Genomic DNA, 23,544 nt, shown 5'->3' with positions numbered 1-23,544 from the left:
CATCCCTTTTCTGACATGCAGAGTTGCTGGAGAGCTGTTGGTCCCTTGTAAAGGAAAGTGGTGAAAGCTACATTGGACATGTGTGGGTTGTAATCTCAGTGTAAACTTAAGGCAAAAGGCAAGATGCCAAAAACAGTTGCCCACACCTCAGTCTGCCTTCTTTGCATACTCTATGCTATACTTGTTCTCCCCAGCTCTACAGGACTTAGTCAGTCCACTAATGAAAGCCATCACGTGATAGAGGCAAAGGCAGGGCAGCATCCATTTTTCAAGATGGCTGCTGTAGGGCCTGGAACCTAGAGGATGCTCTGGGCTCCACTTTACCATCAGTGGCATTTTTACAAATAAAGGGGGTATGCCAGGGGGGCTGTAGGGGTTCACTAAGCTACCAGGCATCTTGTTATGTGTAAGGGAGAAGCCCAGGGGCTAGGGCTTGGGGAGATCCACTAGACCACCAGAGATCTTGTGTGGAGGGGTCACTTACACTCACTAGGAATCTAGAGGGACACACACAACTGTGCTTTACACCTGATAAATACCAAGGTTAGTTGTTAGGAAACACTGGATCCAGGGTCAGGGTGCCAGCTTCTGAAGGCTGGATTTTTTTGTGTGAAGGGGATGGTGTGCAGGGCAGGGCTTCCGTCATCCTGAATACATTTATTTTTTAAATTTTCACTACTACTGACTGCCTGCAAGGATGGCGAGTGAGTGGGACAAGGTTTATGCAGACCCCCAGGGTTTTACATTACTTCGGGGGGGGGGGGGGGGGTGTTCTGGCTAGGCCCTGTGTGCATTGGGACGTGTTGATGCTCCTGCGGGAAATTAGCTAAAACTCCTGTGTTGTAGCTTATTTCAAGTCAAATAATGTGGCTTGCAAATTTATTGGCAAGCTGGGTTATTTGATTTTCATGTTTTAAAATATTTATAAACTCATTAACGTGCATTCGCATTCTAATAAGCTCATTTAAATACATGCAGTGCCAAGCCTGGAATAATGAAAAATATTTCAAATATCTTGTGTTATCCCTGCATTAGGCCATTTACTGCATGAAAAACTGCATTTTTCATGCAATAAATGGCCTAACGTCGCTTAATGAATGAGGTCGTTGGTTAGCAATTTTTGTTCATATGTGTTATGCCTCCTTTTCAGAGTGCATTACATATATGTGTACACTTATTAACATACTCCCCCCCTTGAACACCTCTCCTTAGTGCACCTAAAGGTATGCTCAGAACTGGACCACACATGTACCTGAGCATACACTGAGCCCGGGCCAATTTTAGAATAGCCATTTATGTTCACCAAACCTGGATTTAGGCTCATAAATGCCTTTGAAAATTACCCCCAAGACACCATCCCTAGCATTGGCTTTCAGTTCTGATCAGCACTGGCTGTGGGCTCCTTCATGCTCAGTGACTCAGGGGCCGATGCTATATCAAACGCGGAAAGCGGGTGCTGACTTTTCATCACCGGCTTTCTTAATGCGTGCATGGCGCCTGCAAGGGGGGTGCCATGCTATAATCAAATTAGGTGGTCACGCCTGCCGGTTACAAAAACGGACGCCGGTAAACTCGGCATCGGACAGCTGGTTATGAAAACTGATGCCGAGTTTACCGGCAGTTTTTTCTGCTTTTCTATACTTCTTTTACATGTGTTCAGCTATTAACGCCTGCTCCAGGCAGGAGATAATATCTGAAAGCTAAATGTGCATCTGAGACGCACTCTTCCTTTTTTGAATGTGGAGTGAATGAGTTATAGCCTCATTCACATGCATTTGTATGTTATGAGCGCTATCGCATTCACTCCGCGTCGAACGTGGGTTAAATAGGCGCTAATCCGCCTATTGCATTTGGGGGTGGATTAGTGCTTATTTAACCCGCATCCAAGTTATACAGTGTGCTCAGCTGAGTGCACTGTATTGCATCAGCCCCTCAGTCTCTGGCAGGCCTTCCATAACAAATCTCAGTATGGAATTCCTGTTAGTTTTCCAGGTTCCCCTCCATTACGGTGTTGAATTTTAAACCAACTGTGGTATATTGCAATGACTAGAACATGATTTTTATTTTTAAAGTAAATGTGGGACGCTACCAGATGCTGCATGCAGTAGTATAAGAGGCCCCTGGAGCATAGGCCTTGCCACTGAATGTGCAGTAGCACTTGTGATGAGGAATACAGCCAGAGTTGTTGATGTCATCAAATACTGTATCTGAAACAACAAGACAAGAAAACAAATGCATTACAAAAGAGATGTGTAGAGATATGCACATTTAACAACCATTTGGTTTGTGAAGTGGCATGCACAATTTGAATTTGTTTTGAGAATGGTGCTGCCCATTGAAATGTAGCTGCTCCTTGCTAATGGTTCATAAATTCAAATGCAGAACCTTATTTCCTAAATCATGCTACTGCACCATTTTAACACAAGTAAATTCCAATATAAATTATATAAATTAGCATCACAGTTTGGTAACTCCCATGCTTATGCTAGGAATGTGCGTCACCATAGGTTAAGAGCAGTGTGTGTTCTCAGCATTGCCACCATTCTCCTTAAAAGGGACAGGAAGACCTAAGGTACAATCCTCTCCCTGCATCCAAAAGTCCCCTTCCAAACGAGATCCCCGTTTAGCTCCACCCATCTCTAGCATGCCCCCTGAAAACATAAGCCAAACCAAATTCCCTACACAATACACTCAAAAATGCCCCCTCCCTTTCTCTAGGATACAAAACGTCAAGGACAGAGTGGTATCCTTGACCTTGTAACTGATTCAGACCATGAACTGGGAGGAGAATATAGCATTAGCTGATCACTCCAATTTCATTTATTTATTTATTTATTTAACAGTTTTATATACCGCAGTTCAGGTAACAATGTTACTAATCACTTCGGTTCACATTTCAACAATTACAATGACAATATAAAGAATAAATTACAATGTCTTACATAGAACAGGGAGAGTGAAACTTGGATAATAACTTACAATGAACAGGGAGAGTACAGTTTATATACAAATAGCTTAGAAGACCAGAATGTGAAGTCACTGGAGCTGTCTTGGAAAGACCTAGAGTCACTGTCATGACATTTGTTCGGAGAAGCAGGTGCGCATGGGAGATTATTGTACTTTATGTACATTTTGTTCACTTAGGTTGATGAATAAAGCTTTCGCCATCTAATTTCAAAGAAGCTTTTTCATTTCTGATATTTGACTGCTTGCACATTCAGATGTGTGGTGTATGTTGTTTGTCTGTGTCCATTATTTTCTGTCGGAAAACTAAGAGGATGCTATGGGTCGGGATCCCACTAGTAGAACTCTGCAGTACGGGAGGTACCCATACTGGAGAAGGTTTTCATGGGTAATGATTAAGATGGACTGAACCAAATCACGATGGACCTAGAAGATGTGGTAGGCCTGATTGACAAGAGTAGTAAATCATCTGGACCGGATGTATACACCCCAGGATTCTGAAGGAACTCAAAAATGAAATTTCAGACCTATTAGTAAAAATTTGTAACCTATCATTAAAATCAACCATTGTAACTGAAGACTGGAGGATAGCTAATGTAACCCCAATATTTAAAAAGGGCTCCAGGGGCGATCCGGAAAACTACAGACCAGTTAGCCTGACTTCAGTGCCAGGAAAAATAGTGGAAAGTGTTCTAAACATCAAAATCACAGAACATATAGAAAGGCATGGTTTAATGGAACAAAGTCAGCATGGCTTTACCCAAGGCACGTCTTGCCTCACAAATCTGCTTCACTTTTTTGAAGGAGTTAATAAACATGTGGATAAAGGTGAACTGGCAGATGTAGTGTACTTGGATTTTCAGAAGGTGTTTGACAAAGTTCCTCATGAGAGGCTTCTAGGAAAAATAAAAAGTCATGGGATAGGTGGCAATGTCCTTTCATGGATTACAAACTGGCTAAAAGACAGGAAACAGAGAGTAGGATTAAATGGACAATTTTCTCAGTGGAAGGGAGTGGGCAGTGGAGAGCCTCAGGGATCTGTATTGGGACCCTTACTTTTCAATATATATATAAATGATCTGGAAAGAAATATGACGAGTGAGGTAATCAAATTTGCAGATGATACAAAATTGTTCAGAGTAGTTAAATCACAAGCAGATTGTGATAAATTGCAGGAAGATCTTGTGAGACTGGAAAATTGGGCATCGAAATGGCAGATGAAATTTAATGTGGATATGTGCAAGGTGATGCATATAGGGAAAAATAACCCATACTATAGTTACACAATGGTAGGTTCCATATTAGGTGCTACCACCCAAGAAAGAGATCTAGGCGTCATAGTGGATAACACATTGAAATTGTCGGTTCAGTGTGCTGCGGCAGTCAAATAAGCAAACAGAATGTTGGGAATTATTAGAAAGGGAATGGTGAATAAAACGGAAAATGTCATAATGCCTCTGTATCGCTCCATGGTGAGACCGCACCTTGAATACTGTGTACAATTCTTGTGGTCGCATCTCAAAAAAGATATAATTGCGATGGAGAAGGTACAGAGAAGGGTGACCAAAATAATAAGGGGAATGGAACAGCTCCCCTATGAGGAAAGACTAAAAAGGTTGGGACTTTTCAGCTTGGAAAAGAGAGGGCTGAGGGGGATATGATAGAGGTGTTTAAAATCATGAGAGGTCTAGAACGGGTAGATTTGAATCGGTTATTTACTCTTTCAGATAATGGAAAGTCTAGGGGGTACTTCATGAAATTAGCATATGGCACATTTAAAACTAATCGGAGAAAGTTCTTTTTCACTCAATGCACAATTAAACTCTGGAATTTGTTGCCAGAGGATGTGGTTAGTGAAGTTAGTATAGCTGTGTTTAAAAAAGGATTGGATAAGTTCTTGGAGAAGATGTCCATTACCTGCTATTAATTAAGTTGACAGCCACTGCTATTACTAGCAACAGTAACATGGAATAGACTTACTTTTTGGGTACTTGCCAGGTTGTTATAGCCTGGATTGGCCACTGTTGGAAACAGGATGCTGGGCTTGATGGACCCTTGGTCTGACCCAGTATGGCATGTTCTTATGTTCTTATGTTCTTAAACTTACACACCATTCAGGACAGGCTATACATTATCTCAGTGGTTCTCAACCAGTGTTGCCATACTTCCTCTGCCCTAGCATGATCAAACTCTTCCTCTGCCTGGACTTGAAATGCTGATAGCTCGGGCAGAACGCAGCAGGAGAGCTGGAAGAAGCAGTCAATTAGCGGCACTCGCAGCATGATCTCTTCTTCCCGCCCCTGCAGCCTGGAAGAGGAAGTAATGTGCAGTGGCAGCATGCACGAGAAGAAGAGACCATGCTAAGTAATGCGCAGCATCGGCCCGGAGTGAAAAGCAGAGCAATGTCAGCCCCCGCAGCTGATGGAATCCCTTTCTTGAGGCCGCGAGGGTTGGAAAAGGAGAAGGAGGCTTCTGCTACTGCCAGTTGTTCTTCGGTAGGGAAGAGAGAGAGAGAGAGAGAGAGAGAGTGAGCGAACATATGTGTTTGAGACCCTGAGGGTCTGAGACAGGATCTATGTAAATGTGGGATTGGGAGTCTGTATGTGTAAGTGTGTATCTGGAAATTTTTTAGATGAGTTTTTAATTATTGATATTCCATTCATCAGCTGATTTAAAACAATCTGTTCTTTTTATTGTTATGATTTTACTGCTATTGATTTTATATTTCTTGATTTATTTTATGAGGGCTGGTGATTTCTCTTTTTCCTTTGTTGCACTGCATACAGAGACTCTGGCTTGTTGTGGTTTCCAGTTCAGTTTTTGTCTGCAGGTTTCTAGTTATGCTTTATGATCTCTATTCTTTGTTAGATGAGGGTCTGCACATATGATTGAGGTGAGGTATTCTGTTGCATGTAGTTTCTGTGTAGGGCTCTATAGCAGCCTGGCTTGTTCCGTTTTCTAATAGAAGTATTGGAGTTTTAAGGCCTAGTGTAATATTTTCACTGTTGCCTTTTCTTAGGTAAGGTGGTTAACTGAGTGCTGGATGCTGGTGCTGTTCTGGTATGGGAGGTTTACTATCTATATAATTTCTGTTCAGAGAGAGCACTTATCTTTCCCTTGTGTCATTCTTAAAAATAAAAGTAATAATGGGCCTTTATTAGCATTTCCACCATGGATTGTAATGAGCAGTGTGTCACACATGTCCATCAAGTGTGTAATGATGGGGAAAAGGTTGAGAACCACTGCATTAGCTAATCATTTGTTTAAGGATTTGAAATGCCTTGATTAACCAAGCATTAATATATTGGAGATAGGATTCACATTTGAACTGTTTGGAACAACTTGGATTTTCCAGCCAATTCTATTGCTCCTGATGAAATGAAGTAAAATGACGACCCAATCAGAATATCTGTTGGGGTTGCTGAATCACACAACAGTCTGTTCTGGTTTTGTCTTTGTTTTTACTATAAGTGTTTTTAAATCATGTATGCATATGTTTGTAATCTGCCTTGGAACACGTAGTGTATAAGTGCAGAATATACATTCAATAAAAGCAAAAATAAGGTATTCGTAAAATGATCTCTCTCTCTCTGTTTGAATAGATGGAGGGGGCTTTATATGAACGGATATGAAATAGCAGTTCATTGCTGCAGTGTATCGTTCTGCCCTTGATAACAGTGCTAACTTTATTTCTTCCCCCTATTTTGATTCGTTCATTTGAATGCATGGGAGAAACACTGTCTAAAGGCATAATAAACAATATTTCATTGATTATAGTGGATCAGCCCACCCTCTTGTAAGTAGATAGACTGCTAGATGACCCTCCCCCCCCCCCCCCCCCCACACACACACACCTTTCTGAAATACTCTCTCTGAATGGTTCATTTTAGACTCAAAGCTCTTTCCATTATGACTGCTCTTAATGACTTAAGAGCTGCAGAGAGAACATGAGAGACTGTACAATGATTTATTTATTTATTTATAACTTTTCTATACCGAAGTTCAAATAACAGAGTTAATTATCACTCCGGTTTACATTGCAACCATAAAAAATGGGACAATGGATAACATATTGTTACCCCAGCACAGACTATTTATCAAAGTAAGGCCCATGTAGGATACATGGAATTTATTTGGAAATTTTGAAGATGATCAGACATTTTAGTTGTAGGGGAACCTATCTTTATATTTATATATTTTAAATGAGCATCAAAACTGGACTGACCCAATAAGAGAGCTTGGAATACATCTTTTTGTGCATAAGTTCTGGTTTTATTTGTAATAACAAAACGCCTTAAAAAAATCAATTTGTGAACAAAATTGATTAAAATCTAGGATGATGATGATGCTTCTCCAATATCCCTGTGTTAATGAGTGTCCAGGACTTCAAACGCAGGATCCTGGCAGATCTTTTTAAGAGATGTGCATTTGTTTGAAAAGAATGCAAAAAATGCCACAAATGCAACATTTTTAGATATTTTCATATTTTTGGCATTTAAAAAAGGGCCTGCTGCAGCCCTGGCAAACCCCTCCTGGGCCTGCTCAGCAGCCTGCCCTCCCCCTCCCCCCCTCCTTCCAGATCTCTTCGACCCCCACATCCAGCCTAAAAACCTAACCTGGCCCAGCCAGGGCCTGCTCGGGATCAGCCTTGAATCAGCCAAGAGCCTGCCTGGAGTTGGCCCGAAGCCTGCCCTGGATCTTACTGGAATCTGTCCGGGCCCTTCCTCCATTTAAAAGTGCCAGGGCCAGGAAGCTCCCACTCCGGCCTCCATTTATTTATTTATTTAAAAGAATTGATAGCCCACACACATCCAAAAACATTCATGTTGGGGAACTCAGTAGCAAGCACAAGAATAAAACATAAAGATTAAAACTACAAAGACACATTTGGCAAAATCAACATTATATTTTGCTGACTCAGTAATATATAGGCTAATACTAGTTTCTCACACTGCTTGTTGAATTTCATAGCTGAGTATACACTGGGTTGTCCAGCTCGAAAGCTTGCTTGAACAGTTTCACTGACTCAATAAAGATGAATATTAAACAAAAAAAAAAAAGAAAAGTTTTTTTTTATATGTTCTTGAAAGATTTACTGGAGATTGAAATCCTTATTTGTTTGGGTAAGGAGTTCCAGAATGAAAGACCTGCTACAGGGGAGTTACCTCGGAGGAGAGACGCGCTGAGAGAACTGCAACGTGTTTTGGAGCCGCACGGCAGAGAGGGACACCGGACGGAGGAGCGCCGACCAGACCCCGCCTATCTGACGTCATCAAGGCCCGCTGCCTCTATTTAAACCTGAGGATAGCGGCGCGCAGACGGGAGTTACCTCGGAGGAGAGATGCGCTGAGAGAACTGCAGTGTGTTTTGGAGCCGCATGGCAGAGAGGGACGCCGGACGGAGGAGCGCCGACCAGACCCCGCCTATCTGACGTCATCAAGGCCCGCTGCCTCTATTTAAACCTGAGGATAGCGGTGCGCAGGCGGGAGTTACCTCGGAGGAGAGATGCGCTGAGAGAACTGCAGCGTGTTTTGGAGCCGCACGGCAGAGAGGAATGCCGGACGGAGGAGCGCCGACCAGACCCCGCCTATTTGACGTCATCAAGGCCCGCTGCCTCTATTTAAACCTGAGGATAGCGGCGCGCAGCCGCCGGCGCACCGAAGCCGCGCGCCAAAGGGGCGCGCCCCTGGGAGAAACTTTCCTTTTCTTTTTGATTGAGTGCTAATCGTTTTGCTTATCGGAAGAGGAAAATTGTGGATGGGAAAGAAGCGGAAGGCCAGGATGGCGATCTCCACTCCAACCTGAGGAGATATTATTGGACCAATGGACCAGCACCTCATAAGGAGGGTAAGTCAGTCCATTAGAGAAGTCATCCCAGATATCTCCTTCTCCTCAGGGGCATCCGTTAGTCCCGCCACAGACCAGTCCCCCAATATATCTTCTGGTAAAGAGGGAATCAGTAAAAATTCTGATCCCCTAAATACGGAACTAACATCTCCGGAATCCAGAGGGCAGATACCAGGAAGGCAGGAGGGGACTTCTGTAATTATTGAGAGGGGAAGTATGCCAGAAGGTAATTTGCTTGAAATAAATGATGAAGTAACCCCTCCCGATAACATCACCCTGGTAGATGTATGGAGGGTAGTCACCAAAATGGAAAGAATGCTTTCTCTTTCCATGGCTCAATCCACCAACCTGGCAATGGAAACTAAGAAAACCTTGGAAGACCATAATGAAAGAATTGTACGTTTGGAAAATTTGAGTGATTCAAGTAACTCTCAAATGGCTACATTACAAGTTGCAAGTACCACGTTTATGAAAGATTCCTTAATAATTTTCAAAAAATTGGAGAGTTTTGAAAACATATTGAAAAAGAAAAATCTAAGGTTCTTGAACTTTCCTTGTATTAGGTTGATATCTGCTCAAGAACTTTTTAACAAATATGTAAAAGAAATTTTGGGAATAACAAAGGAATTGGTGGTGTCAAAAATGTATTATTTACCTGTGAGAAAAAGAGATGTATCGAACCCTGAAGGAGGGATCGATACTTTGGTACCTAATAGCCCTAATTTGACAGCTTTCCTTGAATCATCAAATGATGATATTCAAACAAGAGCTACTTTGTTAGTAATGTTTAGTTTGGAGAGCGAGAAAAATCTGGTTCTCCAAAATTATTTTAGAAATAAAGAAACTATGTTTTGCGGTCAGAAAATCCAAGTATTTCCGGACGTTTCCAAAGATACCCAACTGAGGCGGAAACAGTTTTTGAATTTAAGACAGAGAGTGATATCTCTCGGGGCATCCTTCCATCTTAAATTCCCATGTAAGTGCTTAATTGTTTTTCAAAAAAATAAGTTTGTTTTTCTGGAACCACCTCACTTGGAATCTTTTCTTTTAGATAAAGGTGGTTAAGCATGGTAGCCAACCCTCCTAAAAGGTGGGAATAACTGGTAGTATAAATAGGCTTTCTCCTAGAATTTCATGTTAGATATGAAAATTTTCCTTTAATTTTCTTTTTTGTAACTCCCCGTTAAGTGGGCTGGATATTGTTTTCACATGATATTTTGGAGGTAATGCATTTATGGTTATGTTCTTGATGATGTGAATCAATATTTTCTTTTTTCTTTTTGCATTGTAAATGAAGAAGAAACTTTAATAAAATATAAATTAAAAAAAAAAAAAGAAAGACCTGCTACAGAAAAAGCTCAGTCTTGGGTTTCACCGAGGTGCGCCAACTTTGGCAAAGATACTTCCAGAAGACCTCGATTAGCAGATCGCAGGAAGCACGAAAGCTTATATATCGGGAGTACTGAATTAATCCATGGAATAGAGTCATTATTTAAAAACAATAAGGTAGATGTTCAAAGGCTTATGAGTGGCAAAACCAGGAGATAAGTGTGTGACTCAGATGTGCGCGAGCTGTATGGATTTTAAAAGGGCAGCGGCCACATACATAAGAACATAAGAACATAAGAAAATGCCATACTGGGTCAGACCAAGGGTCCATCAAGCCCAGCATCCTGTTTCCAACAGTGGCCAATCCAGGCCATAAGAACCTGGCAATTACCCAAAAACTAAGTCTATTCCATGTTACCATTGCTAATGGCAGTGGCTATTCTGTAAGTGAACTTAATAGCAGGTAATGGACTTCTCCTCCAAGAACTTATCCAATCCTTTTTTAAACACAGCTATACTAACTGCACTAACCACATCCTCCGGCAACAAATTCCAGAGTTTAATTGTGCGTTGAGTACAAAAGAACTTTCTCCGATTAGTTTTAAATGTGCCCCATGCTAACTTCATGGAGTGCCCCCTAGTCCTTCTATTATCCGAAAGGGTAAATAACCGATTCACATCTACCCGTTCTAGACCTCTCATGATTTTAAACACCTCTATCATATCCCCCCTCAGCTGTCTCTTCTCCAAGCTGAAAAGTCCTAACCTCACACGTATCTCCTGATTCGCGGATAAAAAATGTTTTGCAAAAAAGGGGCAGGGAATGAGCATGGGTGTTCCTGATTTTCCCAATGACACCAGCGCGTAACTCTTACATGCACAAGCGTGCGCTGGGATCGCTATCTGCGTATCTTTACTTCAGCTGTGGATGGCGTGTAAATAGAAAAATAAAAACAAATCAAACCTAGTCAGTGGGGTTTTAAGGGTCAGGGCAGGTAGAGGAAAAGTAAGGCAGGCTAGCTAGGGGAGTATGGAAGTCCTAGACTTTAACTGGGTAAACTGGGGACAGATTGGGGAAACGGATATTGGAGTTGCTGCAGGCATCTACTAAAATCCCCCCCACTTACGCGCTTGAGATGGCATTCGTGCGCACATGCTCGCGTCGATATAGAATTGTGCACGCATGTTCGAGCATGTAGCCGATTTTATAACATGTGCACACACGCATCACTTTGTTAGTTACCGCTTTATGTATCAACATAGTCAGATTTGACCAATGCAATGGTAACCAATGGAGTGACTATAATACAGGGGTAATATGGTCCCACATCCTGGTAATGGAACTGGTACTGGTACTGGATCCTTATTAAAAAAAGGGTAGGAACAATGCTCACTTGCTCCCGTCAGGCCTTGGTCCTTTAAAAGTGGTACCCGCTGCCTGAAAGACGGTGCTGACTTTGACTTTTTATTGGGATTTCCAGGACTGTGGAAGGCCTGATTTTTAAATATTTATTTTTTTCTCTTTTGTTTTTATTTTTTCTCATTTAATGTTTTAGTAACCCTGGGCATATGGTGCCAGGCAAAGGCTCCAGGACCTGCACCTCAAGCACGAGTCTCTTACAGTCTATCTTACTAAGGCCTGGATTCATCAGTCTGCTATAAATATAGCGAATGAGCCGCGACAAAAAAAAGGGGCAGGGGGCGATAACAAGCAGGCAGCCGGATCGCGGAGGTGCATTTTCGCCTGCCGCAGTTGCGTCCACGCTGCACACTATCGCCCCCCCCCCTCACATTATCGCTACTACAGGTGATAATGTGAGATGCATTATCGCCCGCAGCGCTACAGGCCCCTAATTTCCCTAAACCCCACCCAAACTCCTCCCCTTTCCCTAATTTAAATGTTCAAATCTCGATGTGGTAGTTATTGTGTGCGTTAGGGCGTTATCACATGAGATAACGCCCTAACGAACGTGATAATGGCCCATTGCAATTTGATGAATGACCTGTGCATTCTTAATTTATCTGAATGTCCATGATTCCCTGAGTAGGGGGGGGGAGATTTCTCTTCTAGGCCCTGTGCACAGCATTTATGCAAATCCTAATTTAAAGTTCTTGTACACAGTACTAATGATCATAGCAGCAATAGTCATGCTGGAAGCATGGGTTGGTTTCCAACATAATTTTACTGATGAATAGTGAAATTGATGAACATTTTTACAGCTTTAGTTAATTCAGTATATGATGTTAGAAATGTAATTCTTTTACAATTTGTGACCTTTTTTTCCAATTCAGATGATATTAATGAATCTCTTCAAATGCGAAAGAATAAATGTAAAGTCTCTTCTGTCCAATCAATCAGGGCAGTTTGTAAGCTTTCTCAAATTGATAAGGGTTAGTTCCTTTTGTTCAAATTAGTCAAAGTCCATTTTGAAAATCTAACTCATTCCTATCTCTCTTGTGGTTCTTCTTCTTCCTCCTTACTTACTGTACTTGATGAGCACCTCTACTCTTCTTGAATCTTCTTGAGATCATCGTGAACCTACTACTAGGTCCCGGCCTTCTCTCCTTTACTCCTTCATCCAGGAATGGATGAGGACCCACTCTTCTTCATAACTCCTTACAGTTCACCTGTGCTCTCTGGCTGAGTACTCATGTATGTGGAAAAATAAAAGACTCAAAAAGGGGAAATGAAAATATGAGATGAGGAGTACCACTGTTTCCGACACAGCCCTTCAGAAGGCTGAAAGCTCTCGGTCTCCTTTTCTAAACCCAGCTCTCAATCCAGAGATCCCACAGGCCTTCTTCCTTAAAATAAACAAAACCAGCAACAGCCATGGATATGCTGTCCCTGGAAGGATCAACTTAAGATTCAACACCAGACAATGGTGGCAAGGATTTATATAGGCTAGGATCACATCATTCTCCATCTCCCACATGGGGGAGCTACACACCCATACTTACTACCACCCTATTCTCTGCCCATAGAAATGGAATATTCCTTTTGACAGAAATCCGGTTTTAGTAAAACTCTTGTTCTGATAGAGATATGGAAGATCTCTACATTTTTTTTTACATTTGGCAAAACAACCAAACACAAAAAAAAAAAAAAATTCAACAAATGAAAAACAAAAAAAAAAACCCAGAACAAAAACCCAACCAAAACGAAAACTTGGGGGCTGCACATCCCTAGTCTGTTTAATATGTTATACATGACTAAGACATGAAACTTCTTAAAACCTTCAAAGTGGCAATTTTTAAACAATCTGGTTTTGTGTGAGGACCACGGACATTCCCTTTGAAACTTACTTCAGGCACAGACTTTTGCAACTACTTTCTGCGTGGGTAGATTTCCACTTTCTTTTCCAGTCCCATTTAAAACATGCCCCTGCCCCTGGGAACAGCTCTCCCAAATGCAGCAAAACGTGTGTGCTTTGTGGGACACGGTGCATGCTTTCATGAGGACTGGGAGAAGGTGGTTTCTAGACAGTTGATTTGCATGCCTAAATCACTATTTGCCCATATTTATGGCTTTGAAATTGCCCTCTTCATGACAGAAGAGATGAGATCAGAGCATGAACTTGCCTTGTGGACAGAAGCAACCATCGATGCAGTGTTCCTCACAGATCAGAGTCCTCTCGGGGTGAGAGCAGGTATCTGCGCAGGGGGAGCCACATTCTTGGTACTCCATGTTAAAAGGACATAACTTAGCTGAAATTATGTAAAAAAAATAAGAAGATGCGTCAAAGGTACACACATTAAAGCATAGATCACAATTACTTAACAGGAAGGGAGGGGAATGGGAAATAATAGGCAGAGAGGGGCTGGATTAGAGGGGTTCTCCTTGTCCTGTTCTGTCCGATCTATCCTCATCCCCTCCCCTCCTGTTCTCTGCACACTGCCTGGGAAGACAGTGGCTTTAGCAGGAAATGGGAATATTTGCTGCCTGAGATTCAGGACACTGGCCAATGAGTTATCAGGGCAGAGCATAACTAAGACCCCAGTGCCACCCCCAACACTGCTGTGCTCTAGCTTATTGCCTAAGTCTGTCTAATGGATGAGCCAGCCCTGGAAGGAATACACCCCAGAAGGGTGGCAGACAAGGATTAGAAATCCCATTGTTCATATCAACTGTGCATAATGGATGCAACAAAAATGTACCATGCACTAGATTATTTGTATTAACAATGTTCTGTAGTAAAAGTTATGTTTTAGGAACATCATAACTAGGGATGTGATTCGGCTGAACCTTTCGATTTGGCCTTCGTTATCAGCCCGCAGCAGGAAATTTCGTTTTTCCGCGGTTCGGGTTGATTTTATTTCATCTGCCCCGCCCCAAACCTTCAGAGTAAAAAAAAAACAAAACCCCCAAATCCACCCTAACCCTTAAAATTTAATTAATTGCAACCCCCCACCCTCCCAACCCCCTAAGACTTGCCCGATTCCCCCCCCCCCCCCCCCCCAAGATGTACCAAAAGTCCCTGGTGGTCCAGCGGGGTCCCGGGAGTGATCTCCCCCTCTCGGGCCGACGGCTGCCACTAATCAAAATGGTGCCGATGGCCCTTTGCCCTTACTATGTAACAGGGGCTATTGGTGCCATTGGTCGGCCCCTGTCACATGGAAGGAGCAACGGATGGCCTGCGCTATTTTTTAAGATGGCGCCGGGCCATACGGGGTATGCCCCATCTGCAAGTAATGAGGCTCTTTTGTTTCCTCCGATAGCTCCCATTCTTCTGGCTAGCACGACCCTTTAATTTGGATATTGCATGGTGCCCCCCTTGTGAGCACCATGCGCGCATTAGGAAAGCGGGCGCTGACTTTTCAGTGCTCGCTTTCCACGATTTATATTGCATCGGCCTCCCTGAGCAGCAGGATTATTGATTATTGGTGGTGACATCCAGGCCAGTCATCCCTCCCACAGTCTGATATCTGGGGCATTAACCCTCTGTTTACCTTCCATGCTACACCACTGGAGTTCAAACATCTTCTATGACAAACACTTCCAGGCTGATTTATATATATATTTTTTTTTTAAATCAGCATATAGCTTAAAGACTATCAATAAATAAGACAGCCAGGATCTGGAATGAAGTAGGAAATTTGACTGTCCATTAAGGATTAATGCAACACACAATTTGATCTTCTTTGCCCAAACTTTCATTGAGGTTTGTATCTGAAGTCTCCAAAGAGTTGCTATTTAGGAAGGAAGGATAACACAGAATCCATTGCAGAGACAAAAAATGGTTACTAAGAGATTCAATCATATCCTAATTTAGATCTATATACAAACAGTTGACTTATCCCGAGTATCTACTGTATATAATTTAGTGGCATGAGGGAGTGGTAAGGATGGAAAAAAGCAGTTGGTCAGGAATGGTTGCATCGTGGCACCGTGCACAGGTTGAATGGATATTTTTACTGGGTTCAGTTTTCAAAGTCTGCCAGTACTTTTTATCCATGGCCTTTTACAATTATGAAACTTGTCCCTGTGGACATTTTCCCCTGTTGTTGAACGGGTACCTTTTTCACAGGAAGCGTCATGCACAGATTTGAATATGCAATCCTTGCATATTAACCACTCTCCCAGAAATGCCTCCTCTACATGCTGCTGAAAGTGCACGCATTGTTCTACTGTGTGAGGGCAAGTTTCAGTCAATTTATGCACGTAAATATAAATGTCTTTAACAAATGTTCTTCCCATATACAAAATTTTATTTTAAGAGTACTATTAATCATTAATCCTGTAAAAAAAATAAATCAATAAAGCAAAGCAGGTAACCCTGTCCACTGAAGGTTTCCTAATGATACAAAACAAATCTGGTCCAAATCAGGGGACAGTGTCCAGCAGATCAAAGTTGGACTATTTAAGCCATATTAAAGCCCTTCTCCTGGTAACCAGCTGAGTTTAATACATATTTGTCTATTGCATTAAATTAAACAATTCTAAAATTTTCATTGAACTGCACTACAAAACACTTCAATGTCCTGGTGAGTTGTAACTTGTAAGTCATAACGTAGTTCCCTGAAATGACTGGAGTCAAGTATCTTGATAAAATCTACAGTTGAGGAGAGGAGGAAGCGGTTGCAGTGCCTGGAGGCCCTCGGTACCAGTGCTGACTAAGCTTAGAGAAAAAAGACCTGACTCCTGACCGAGGTGCGACGAGGCTTGGACCGGGTAGGCGACGCCCCCAGTGACGTCATCGGTACTTGCCCCCAGGAACTGTATAAAATCAAGCCCCAGCGGTGCGCAGCCGAAGCCGCGCACCAAAGGGGCGCGCCCCTGGGTAATTTTCTTTTTTCCTCTTTTTTAATATGGGAAGAAAATGCAAGTCTAAAAACTATACCTCGTCGCCAGTTACTCCAACACAGAGAAGGATTGGACCCATGGACTCCCATTTAATACACATTGGTGAGTCCATTGTTAGGGACAATTTAGAAGTTAGTTCCCTACTGGGAGTTAGCTTAAGTACCAGGTCCTCGCAACCTCCAGAACAACCACAGGAAGGTATTAATGAAGTGAATGTAATTATAGATCCCTCTGTAACTATCCCCCCAAAGATTTTAGAGGGGGAGAATATTGCTGAGGGGAATATAAATCCTATTGTGAATAATATGGAAAACGTGACCACCACTAATATTAGGAAAGTTAAATGTCCAGCTGTGATTTTTGATGCAGTTAATGAAGAGAAAAACACAGAAGTGGAACCAGTGAATGTATCCTTATTAGATTTATGGAAATTGAATGTTAAAATCGATAAAAAATTATCTAGTTCTATTTCCAAAATCCACACTTTCTCGGTAGAGACGAGAGAGAAGTTTGTGGATTTGGAAAGTAGAACAAATAAAATTGAACAAGTGGTGATGAACTTGAATCCATCAGTTAACAATTTGCAAGCTTCAAATTTAGCCTTCATTAAGGATAGTATCATTCAGCATAATAGGATTGAGATATTGGAAAATGAAATTCGCTCTTCCAACCTTAGGTTATTGAATTTTCCTATATCAAGATTAATGTCGCCTTTTGAGTTATATAAGAAATATGCTGTTGAGATACTATCCTTTGATACTGAGAAAATCCCATTGATTTCAAAGATATATTACCTACCTAAAAGGAAAACATTGTGAACACAACCAGGGGGTATAGACATATTGGATAGTCCGGGAGTCTCGACTTTTTTAGAGGACTCAATGGACAACATTTTATCTAGAGCAACATTGCTTATACAATTTTCCTTAAAACAAGAGAAGGACCAATTTTTTTCTAAATATTTCCAAGTGAAATATATGAATTTCTGTGGACAAAAAATTCAGGTCTTTCCTGATGTGTCGAGGGCAACCCAGGCACGTAGAAAACAGTTTTTGGTACATAGGCAAGCTGCTCTAGATATAGGGGCAAGTTTTTTTTTTTAATTCCCCTGTAAATGTCAGATAATGTTTCAAAATAATAAGTTTATATTTACAGATCCTTTACATTTAGAACGTTTCCTAAGGGATAAGACTCCGATACATGACTGAAATGTGTTGTTTTGGTATTAGGTTGCTAAATAGATATGGGCACGACCAATATTTATTTATTTATTTATTTAACAGTTTTTTATACCGACCTTCATAGTAGATAACCATATCGGATCGGTTTACATTTTAACAAGGGAAAACTAAGGTAACAATTCTGGTTAATAATAGATAACAAAGGAAAAAGGAATAAGTCAAAGTTACAATCAACAAGGAATGGAAAAAACTTGGAGGCTTAAAGACAAGCTGGAAGGAAGATAAAGGCAGGTAGAATAAATATAACGTGATACGAATAAATTAACGGGTTAGAGCATATGCTTTAACCTGGAGGTGCCAGTGTCCATTGTTCAGGAGGAAGTGTGTCAAAAGACCTTGTAAGAAGTGTGGCTCAAACTAGTGATTATCCGGTGGATCTGGGAAGGCTTGGTGAAGGCTTGGTGCTTCCTTCTCCCCTCCTAGATGTGGGCTAGATATCCTGAAATGATGATTTTTTCAAATGGAAGTTATGTTGTATTTTCTTTGGATTTCTTATGTTATTTCGATGTATTCGATTTAATAATTCAATAAAAAATTTAAATTAAAAAAAAAAATCTACAGTTAAGGTCTGCAAAGATTGGAATCCTTGAAAGTTAAGAAAAGTAATGACGACAATTGAGCATGCATTGCATAGGACTTGAAGTCAGTAAATTGGAGAGTTTTCAATATTGGATCATTACCTTATCCAGAGACACTTACGGCAAAGATCTTGTGTTCTCCAGTCCTCGGGTCTCCCACCAGCTTGAGCACAGTGCCGGGAGTATTCAGCAAAGGTGTTACATAAGCAGAAGGAAATCGCATTCTTCCTACACAGGCACAAATCCAGATTGCAAGCCTCTACGTAGGGCGTGACATCAACCAGTACATTACAGTTTGAAAATGCTGGACCTTTTAATATTGCCTTGCAAGTATTTGCCTATAAGGGGAAAATAAGAATATAAGAAATGTTATATTTAAATTCACAACTGCTAGTAAGAAGAGATGCTGCAGTCCAGCTTCCATGACTAGCAATCCAGTTTTAACATTCTGGGAGCCTACCGATTTGATACTTTATAAAATCTGGCCATCAAATTTCCAATTCCAATTCATAATGCACCCAAGATTTTGGAAAATGCTGGGCACCTGATTTTAGGTGCATTAATCAGGAGCCTAATTTAAGTACCCATTTTCAAAATGTAGGGGCCTAAATTTTGGGCTCAGAATAGGTGCCTTAACTTTTTTAGATGCCTAGAATTAGAACAGTTTGCCTTTGATGAATATGGCTGCCTAATGGCCAGTGCTCTGGAATCCCCCTGTCTCCTGTGCTAAAAGAAAGTATGCACCAGTGGGATCTGCCAGGCCCACCGAATCCCCCTCTGCCTCCACCGAATTCAACATGGAAGCAGGGCAGGCACCAGCCCCCTCACATCACATCTGCCACCCCACTTTCCTGATCCCCCCCACTGGTATTCCTGGTACCCCTGTGTCTTACCTCTTCCTGACTCAGCTGAATACTTAAGTGTGGTAGCTTCGACAGCTGCCTGCATTTAATGTTAATTTATTCACTGCTCTGACAAGATACGACAGGGGTCCATCCCCATTCAGCCCTCAGTTCTGAACATACACATGCATCAGAAGCAAGGGGAGTGCTGGGGGTGGACCTGGCGGATCCCCCGGAGCATATTTTATTTTTACATCAGAGGCAGAGGGATGATGGGTGGCCAAATTCGGGCCTACTCTGGTATTGCCTAGATTTGACCACCCAAGTTAGGCAACTAAAGCTGAAAATCAGTACTAGGTGCCTAACTTCCTCACGCTAACCTTTCCTTGCCCCTGCCCCCTACTCAAAGCACCTACATTTGCCCACCTTGTGACATTAGGAGCTTAAAGTTAGGAACTCAGAAACATCTAATTTGTAAACTAAAAAACTCTAGGCAGCTAACTCTTAAAGTTATGTGCTTAGAGCTTTTAAGTATTGGGCTCTTAGAAAATATCCTCAGGTAATTATATGTCTGAGTTATCGTACTCTTTAACAGGCTAAAGCACAAATCAAACTTGTCTGAAGTGAAAATAATATATGGAAGCAGGATATGCTGAGACCCCCGCAAGATAGACTGGTGGTCACTGAGAGAGAACTGGCTGATCCCCTGCAGCAGGGAACAAATTCTGAAACCAGCTGCCGCACTGTACTTTGTGTCTGTGTTTACTGGCACCACAAAGCTACTGCTTGATTAATTAGCCCGTGTCCTTTCCCCAGCAACACTCAGTCACTAGAAATGTGCTAACAATTCCACATCCAACTAGAACCAGGCAAAGTTTAATCCGTTGCAAATTCAGCAATTGTATTCAGAATTTTCCTAGATCTGCTGATATGGGGAAAATTCAAAAAGAAATTTCCAATTTATTCAACTCCAGTAAATTATTTAAAAAAAAAATCATAGTGAACGTTGCGTCCGTCGGACTCAGATGGCTTCGTCCCACGTGCCTCACCTCAATATTCGCTTTCTCCAGAAGCCTCGGGAAGATAGCGACCGACCGCCTTGTCTGCTTGCCACACTCCCCGGCGTCCCCAGAGCAGCTATGGCAAAGCATTCTGCCATGATTCACCTGAGGGCCTCCTAGGGTGCGCGGACGCGTGCTACCCACGTCTTTATTCCAACGCTGGCGCGAACCTCGGGGGCGTCCCCCTTGTGATGTCACTACATCCGGGTATTTAGCCTGACTTTGAGTTAGCAAGGATTGGATTCGTCCGGTCTAAGCTGCTCTGCCGCTTCTTGCTGCTGCTGGAAGCTCTCTCTACCCTCTGGGCTTCTACTAACTTGGGTACCCGCTCCTCGGGGGCCCTATGCTTCTTTCCAGGTGCCTATCCAGTATCCAGGTACTCGCTCCTCGAGGGCCTGAGTTGTCTACCGTGGTGCCTGCTACCATTACTTCTACCTGCTGGGAACTCCACCATTACAGCTACAAGAGTGTGAGTAATCTAACATCTACCAGTCTGTCTCACCTACAGCTCCTCATTGGAAATCTGCATCTGAGCTCCTATACCACCATTGTGGGACGGGTCCATTCAGCCGAGGACCCAAGGCTGCTTCTGCAGAATCTACTCACTACTGCCACCTCTGGTGAACTCTACAAGCTGTACAATAAAAACTATTTCTGTGTTTGTGCATCTGAGTCTAGCCTGGTACTGCAGTTCCCCGCAGGGCTCCCCGTGGGAGTGGCCATCACTGCAGCACCTAAGAATCCACCAAACACCTCAAAACCATAACAGTGAATTTAAGAAGTTTTGGTGAATCAATGTAATGAAACTGGAATTTGTCCAGGTTTATTCAATTCATTTAACTATTTTGAATATGTCTGCACATTTCCATAGCCTCTTTGAACTAGAACCGTATTGCAGGTAATCATTAATTAACCTCTCTCTGTTTTCCTGAATTCCTTTGAAAATGCTAGACTAAATAATTTTCACTGCTCTTTTTCAGTGTCACTGTTGCCTTTTCCTCAATTTCTTGTCTGCCTCTAACTCATTCTTTGTCCTTCAGCATTCAGCGCTGCTCAACCCACCCTTACCTGATAAGAGCGTTTCCACAATGGTGGGTGAAGTCGATCTGAGCATGCTCAGAACCACAGAGAGGCTGAAATCACACAAATGACCAAAAGAGGAAATGTTCTGGGACTTTCAGTGTGAAATAGATCTAGAAATGATACAGTATCCACATATGCAATCTGTGGATCTAACTTATAGAAAACCACTTTTAGATTGCTTTCAGATCATACACACCCAGAAACTTGGACCAAAATGGATTTTAATTGGAAAAACATTGAAACCAAATTCTTACTATGTCTCTGCAATTCTCCTGAGAAGGTTGTTTTGGATCTTCACACACTCCTTTGGGCCCATCCAGTTTCTGCAAGTTTCCAAACTTGGTGGCAGTGAGTTTAGCATCTGTAATGTACAATCATGTCTTCTGTTTAATATAATCATGCCATTTTCATCTTATTTATTTTTCCTGTGAGATTATAGTTACCATTTCTAGAATAAATCATCTCCAAATAAGCTTTCAGCAGAGGGGTATTCCTTGTAGAAGGGTTTCATACATTTGGTCGTAAGTATACCTTGTTGTCAGAATATCCACAACAAATATGCATGCATTTGGTTGAATATCCAAGTTAATTTAAAGGACCAAGTTTTAGAAGCTCATCTCTAATCATAAGAACATAAGGCTTGCCATACTGGGTCAGACCAAGGGCCCATCAAGCCCAGTATCCTGTTTCCAACAGTGGCCAAGCCAGGTCATAAGTACCTGGCAGGCTCTCAAGGGATAGACAGATTCCAAGCTGCTTATCCCAAGAATAAGCAGTGGATTTCTGTAACTCTCCCTTAATAATGGTTAATGGACTTTTCCTCCAGGAACTTGTCCAAACTTTTTTTTAAATGCAGCTACATCAGTAGCCTTCACCACATCTTCTTGCAATGAAATCCAGAGCTTAATTATGTGTTCAGTAAAAAAATATGTTCTTCTTATTAGTTTTAAATGTATTACCGAGTATTTATTTATTATTTATTAAAGGCTTTTATATACCGACTTTCTTGATACAAATCAAATCAACTCGGTTTACATCGAACTAAGCAGTAACTATAACCAACCAATCAACAAGAGATATATTAAGAGGAGCATAAAGTTACATTATAACAAGGAAGCCTTAACTGGGAGTGGGAAAAAAAGAGAGGGAGAACAAGATAAAGTACTATATACAATGGAGTATGGGAGGGAGGCAAGGAGCCGACCTCATGATGACTAGTGAACGTAATTAGCGTTTGTTTATTTTGTTTATTTACATAAGTAGGGATGTGCAATCTTTTTTCCCGAATTTACATAAGTAGGGATGTGCAATCTTTTTTCCCGAATTAGGCAATGTCAATGAAATTGCCTAATTTGGAATGGTTCGGGAGAACCGAAAAATGATTGAATTTTTTCCGAAATTTCAGAAAAATTTCATTTTTGAGTTAGTGCGTGCTAACTCTCGTTAGTGCGCATTAACTCCCAATATTGTGACCTAACTCTGCCAGGTTAGTGCGCACTATCAGAAGTTAGCGCGCACTAACTCTTGATAGTGTGCACTAACCCGAAAATCAGAGCCCCTGAAAAAAAAAACCCCGAACCACAGGAAAAACAAAATTCCCACGGGGGGCCCTGAAACAAAGCCCAATACGAAATTTTTACCCGAAGCACATACCCAGTAACTTCATTGTGTGTCTCCTGGTCTTTGTACTTTTCAAACGAGTAAACAACTCATTAACTTCATTCTATTCCACTCATTATTTTATAGACCTCTATCATATCTCCCCTTAGCCATCTTGTCTCCAAGCTGGAGTCCTAACCTCTTTAGCCTTTCTTCATAGGGGAATTGTTCCATCCCCTTTATCATCTTGGTCACCTTTCTCTGTACCTTTTATAATTCTGTTATATCTTTCTTGAGATGTGGTGACCAGAACTGAACAAAATACTCAAGATCAGGTTGTTGCACCGGAGGTGGCCCCATAGGCCGAAGTGGGATTGACGCTACCCGCAGGGCAAGCCCTACGGGTCCCCACCATCGGGAGGCAGAGCTGGCTGATTGACGGAGGTCAGCTGGAGCTTTGCCAATATCAGCCCTCATTCCCCGCAGGTTGAGCCCTTGGGTACTGGGGCCGGCTGGTCTTAGGTAGGCTTCTGTTCGAGGTCTTCCTGGAAGCAATGAGTGAGTCAGCCAGGGGCCAGCAACGGTGACTGAGATCGGAGAACAAGTCCAGACGTGGCCGAGTCCAGGAGACCCAGGCACCAATGGGAACTCGGAGCAGACAGGGTGTGCCCAAGCAAGAACAGGCCGGAGTCTGAT

General features: G+C 42.0%; 1 protein-coding gene across 1 annotated transcript in view; it reads right to left on the bottom strand.

Annotated features, from left to right (window-relative positions):
- The window catches only part of LOC115079486 (mucin-5AC-like), a 186,495-nt gene that overhangs the window by 155,844 nt on the left and 7,107 nt on the right, over window positions 1–23,544 (bottom strand). Inside the window, exons 4-7 of the mRNA XM_029583111.1 lie at window positions 21,504–21,610; window positions 18,385–18,601; window positions 13,723–13,848; window positions 2,090–2,207 (exon numbers count right to left, since the gene is read on the bottom strand). Coding sequence (XP_029438971.1) covers window positions 2,090–2,207; window positions 13,723–13,848; window positions 18,385–18,601; window positions 21,504–21,610 — 568 coding nt within the window. The remainder of the gene's footprint in view (window positions 1–2,089; window positions 2,208–13,722; window positions 13,849–18,384; window positions 18,602–21,503; window positions 21,611–23,544) is intronic.

Source organism: Rhinatrema bivittatum, chromosome 17, assembly GCF_901001135.1.
Source record: "Rhinatrema bivittatum chromosome 17, aRhiBiv1.1, whole genome shotgun sequence".
Classification (NCBI taxonomy): Eukaryota; Metazoa; Chordata; class Amphibia; order Gymnophiona; family Rhinatrematidae; genus Rhinatrema; species Rhinatrema bivittatum.
This window is presented reverse-complemented; position numbering and strand designations above follow the sequence as displayed.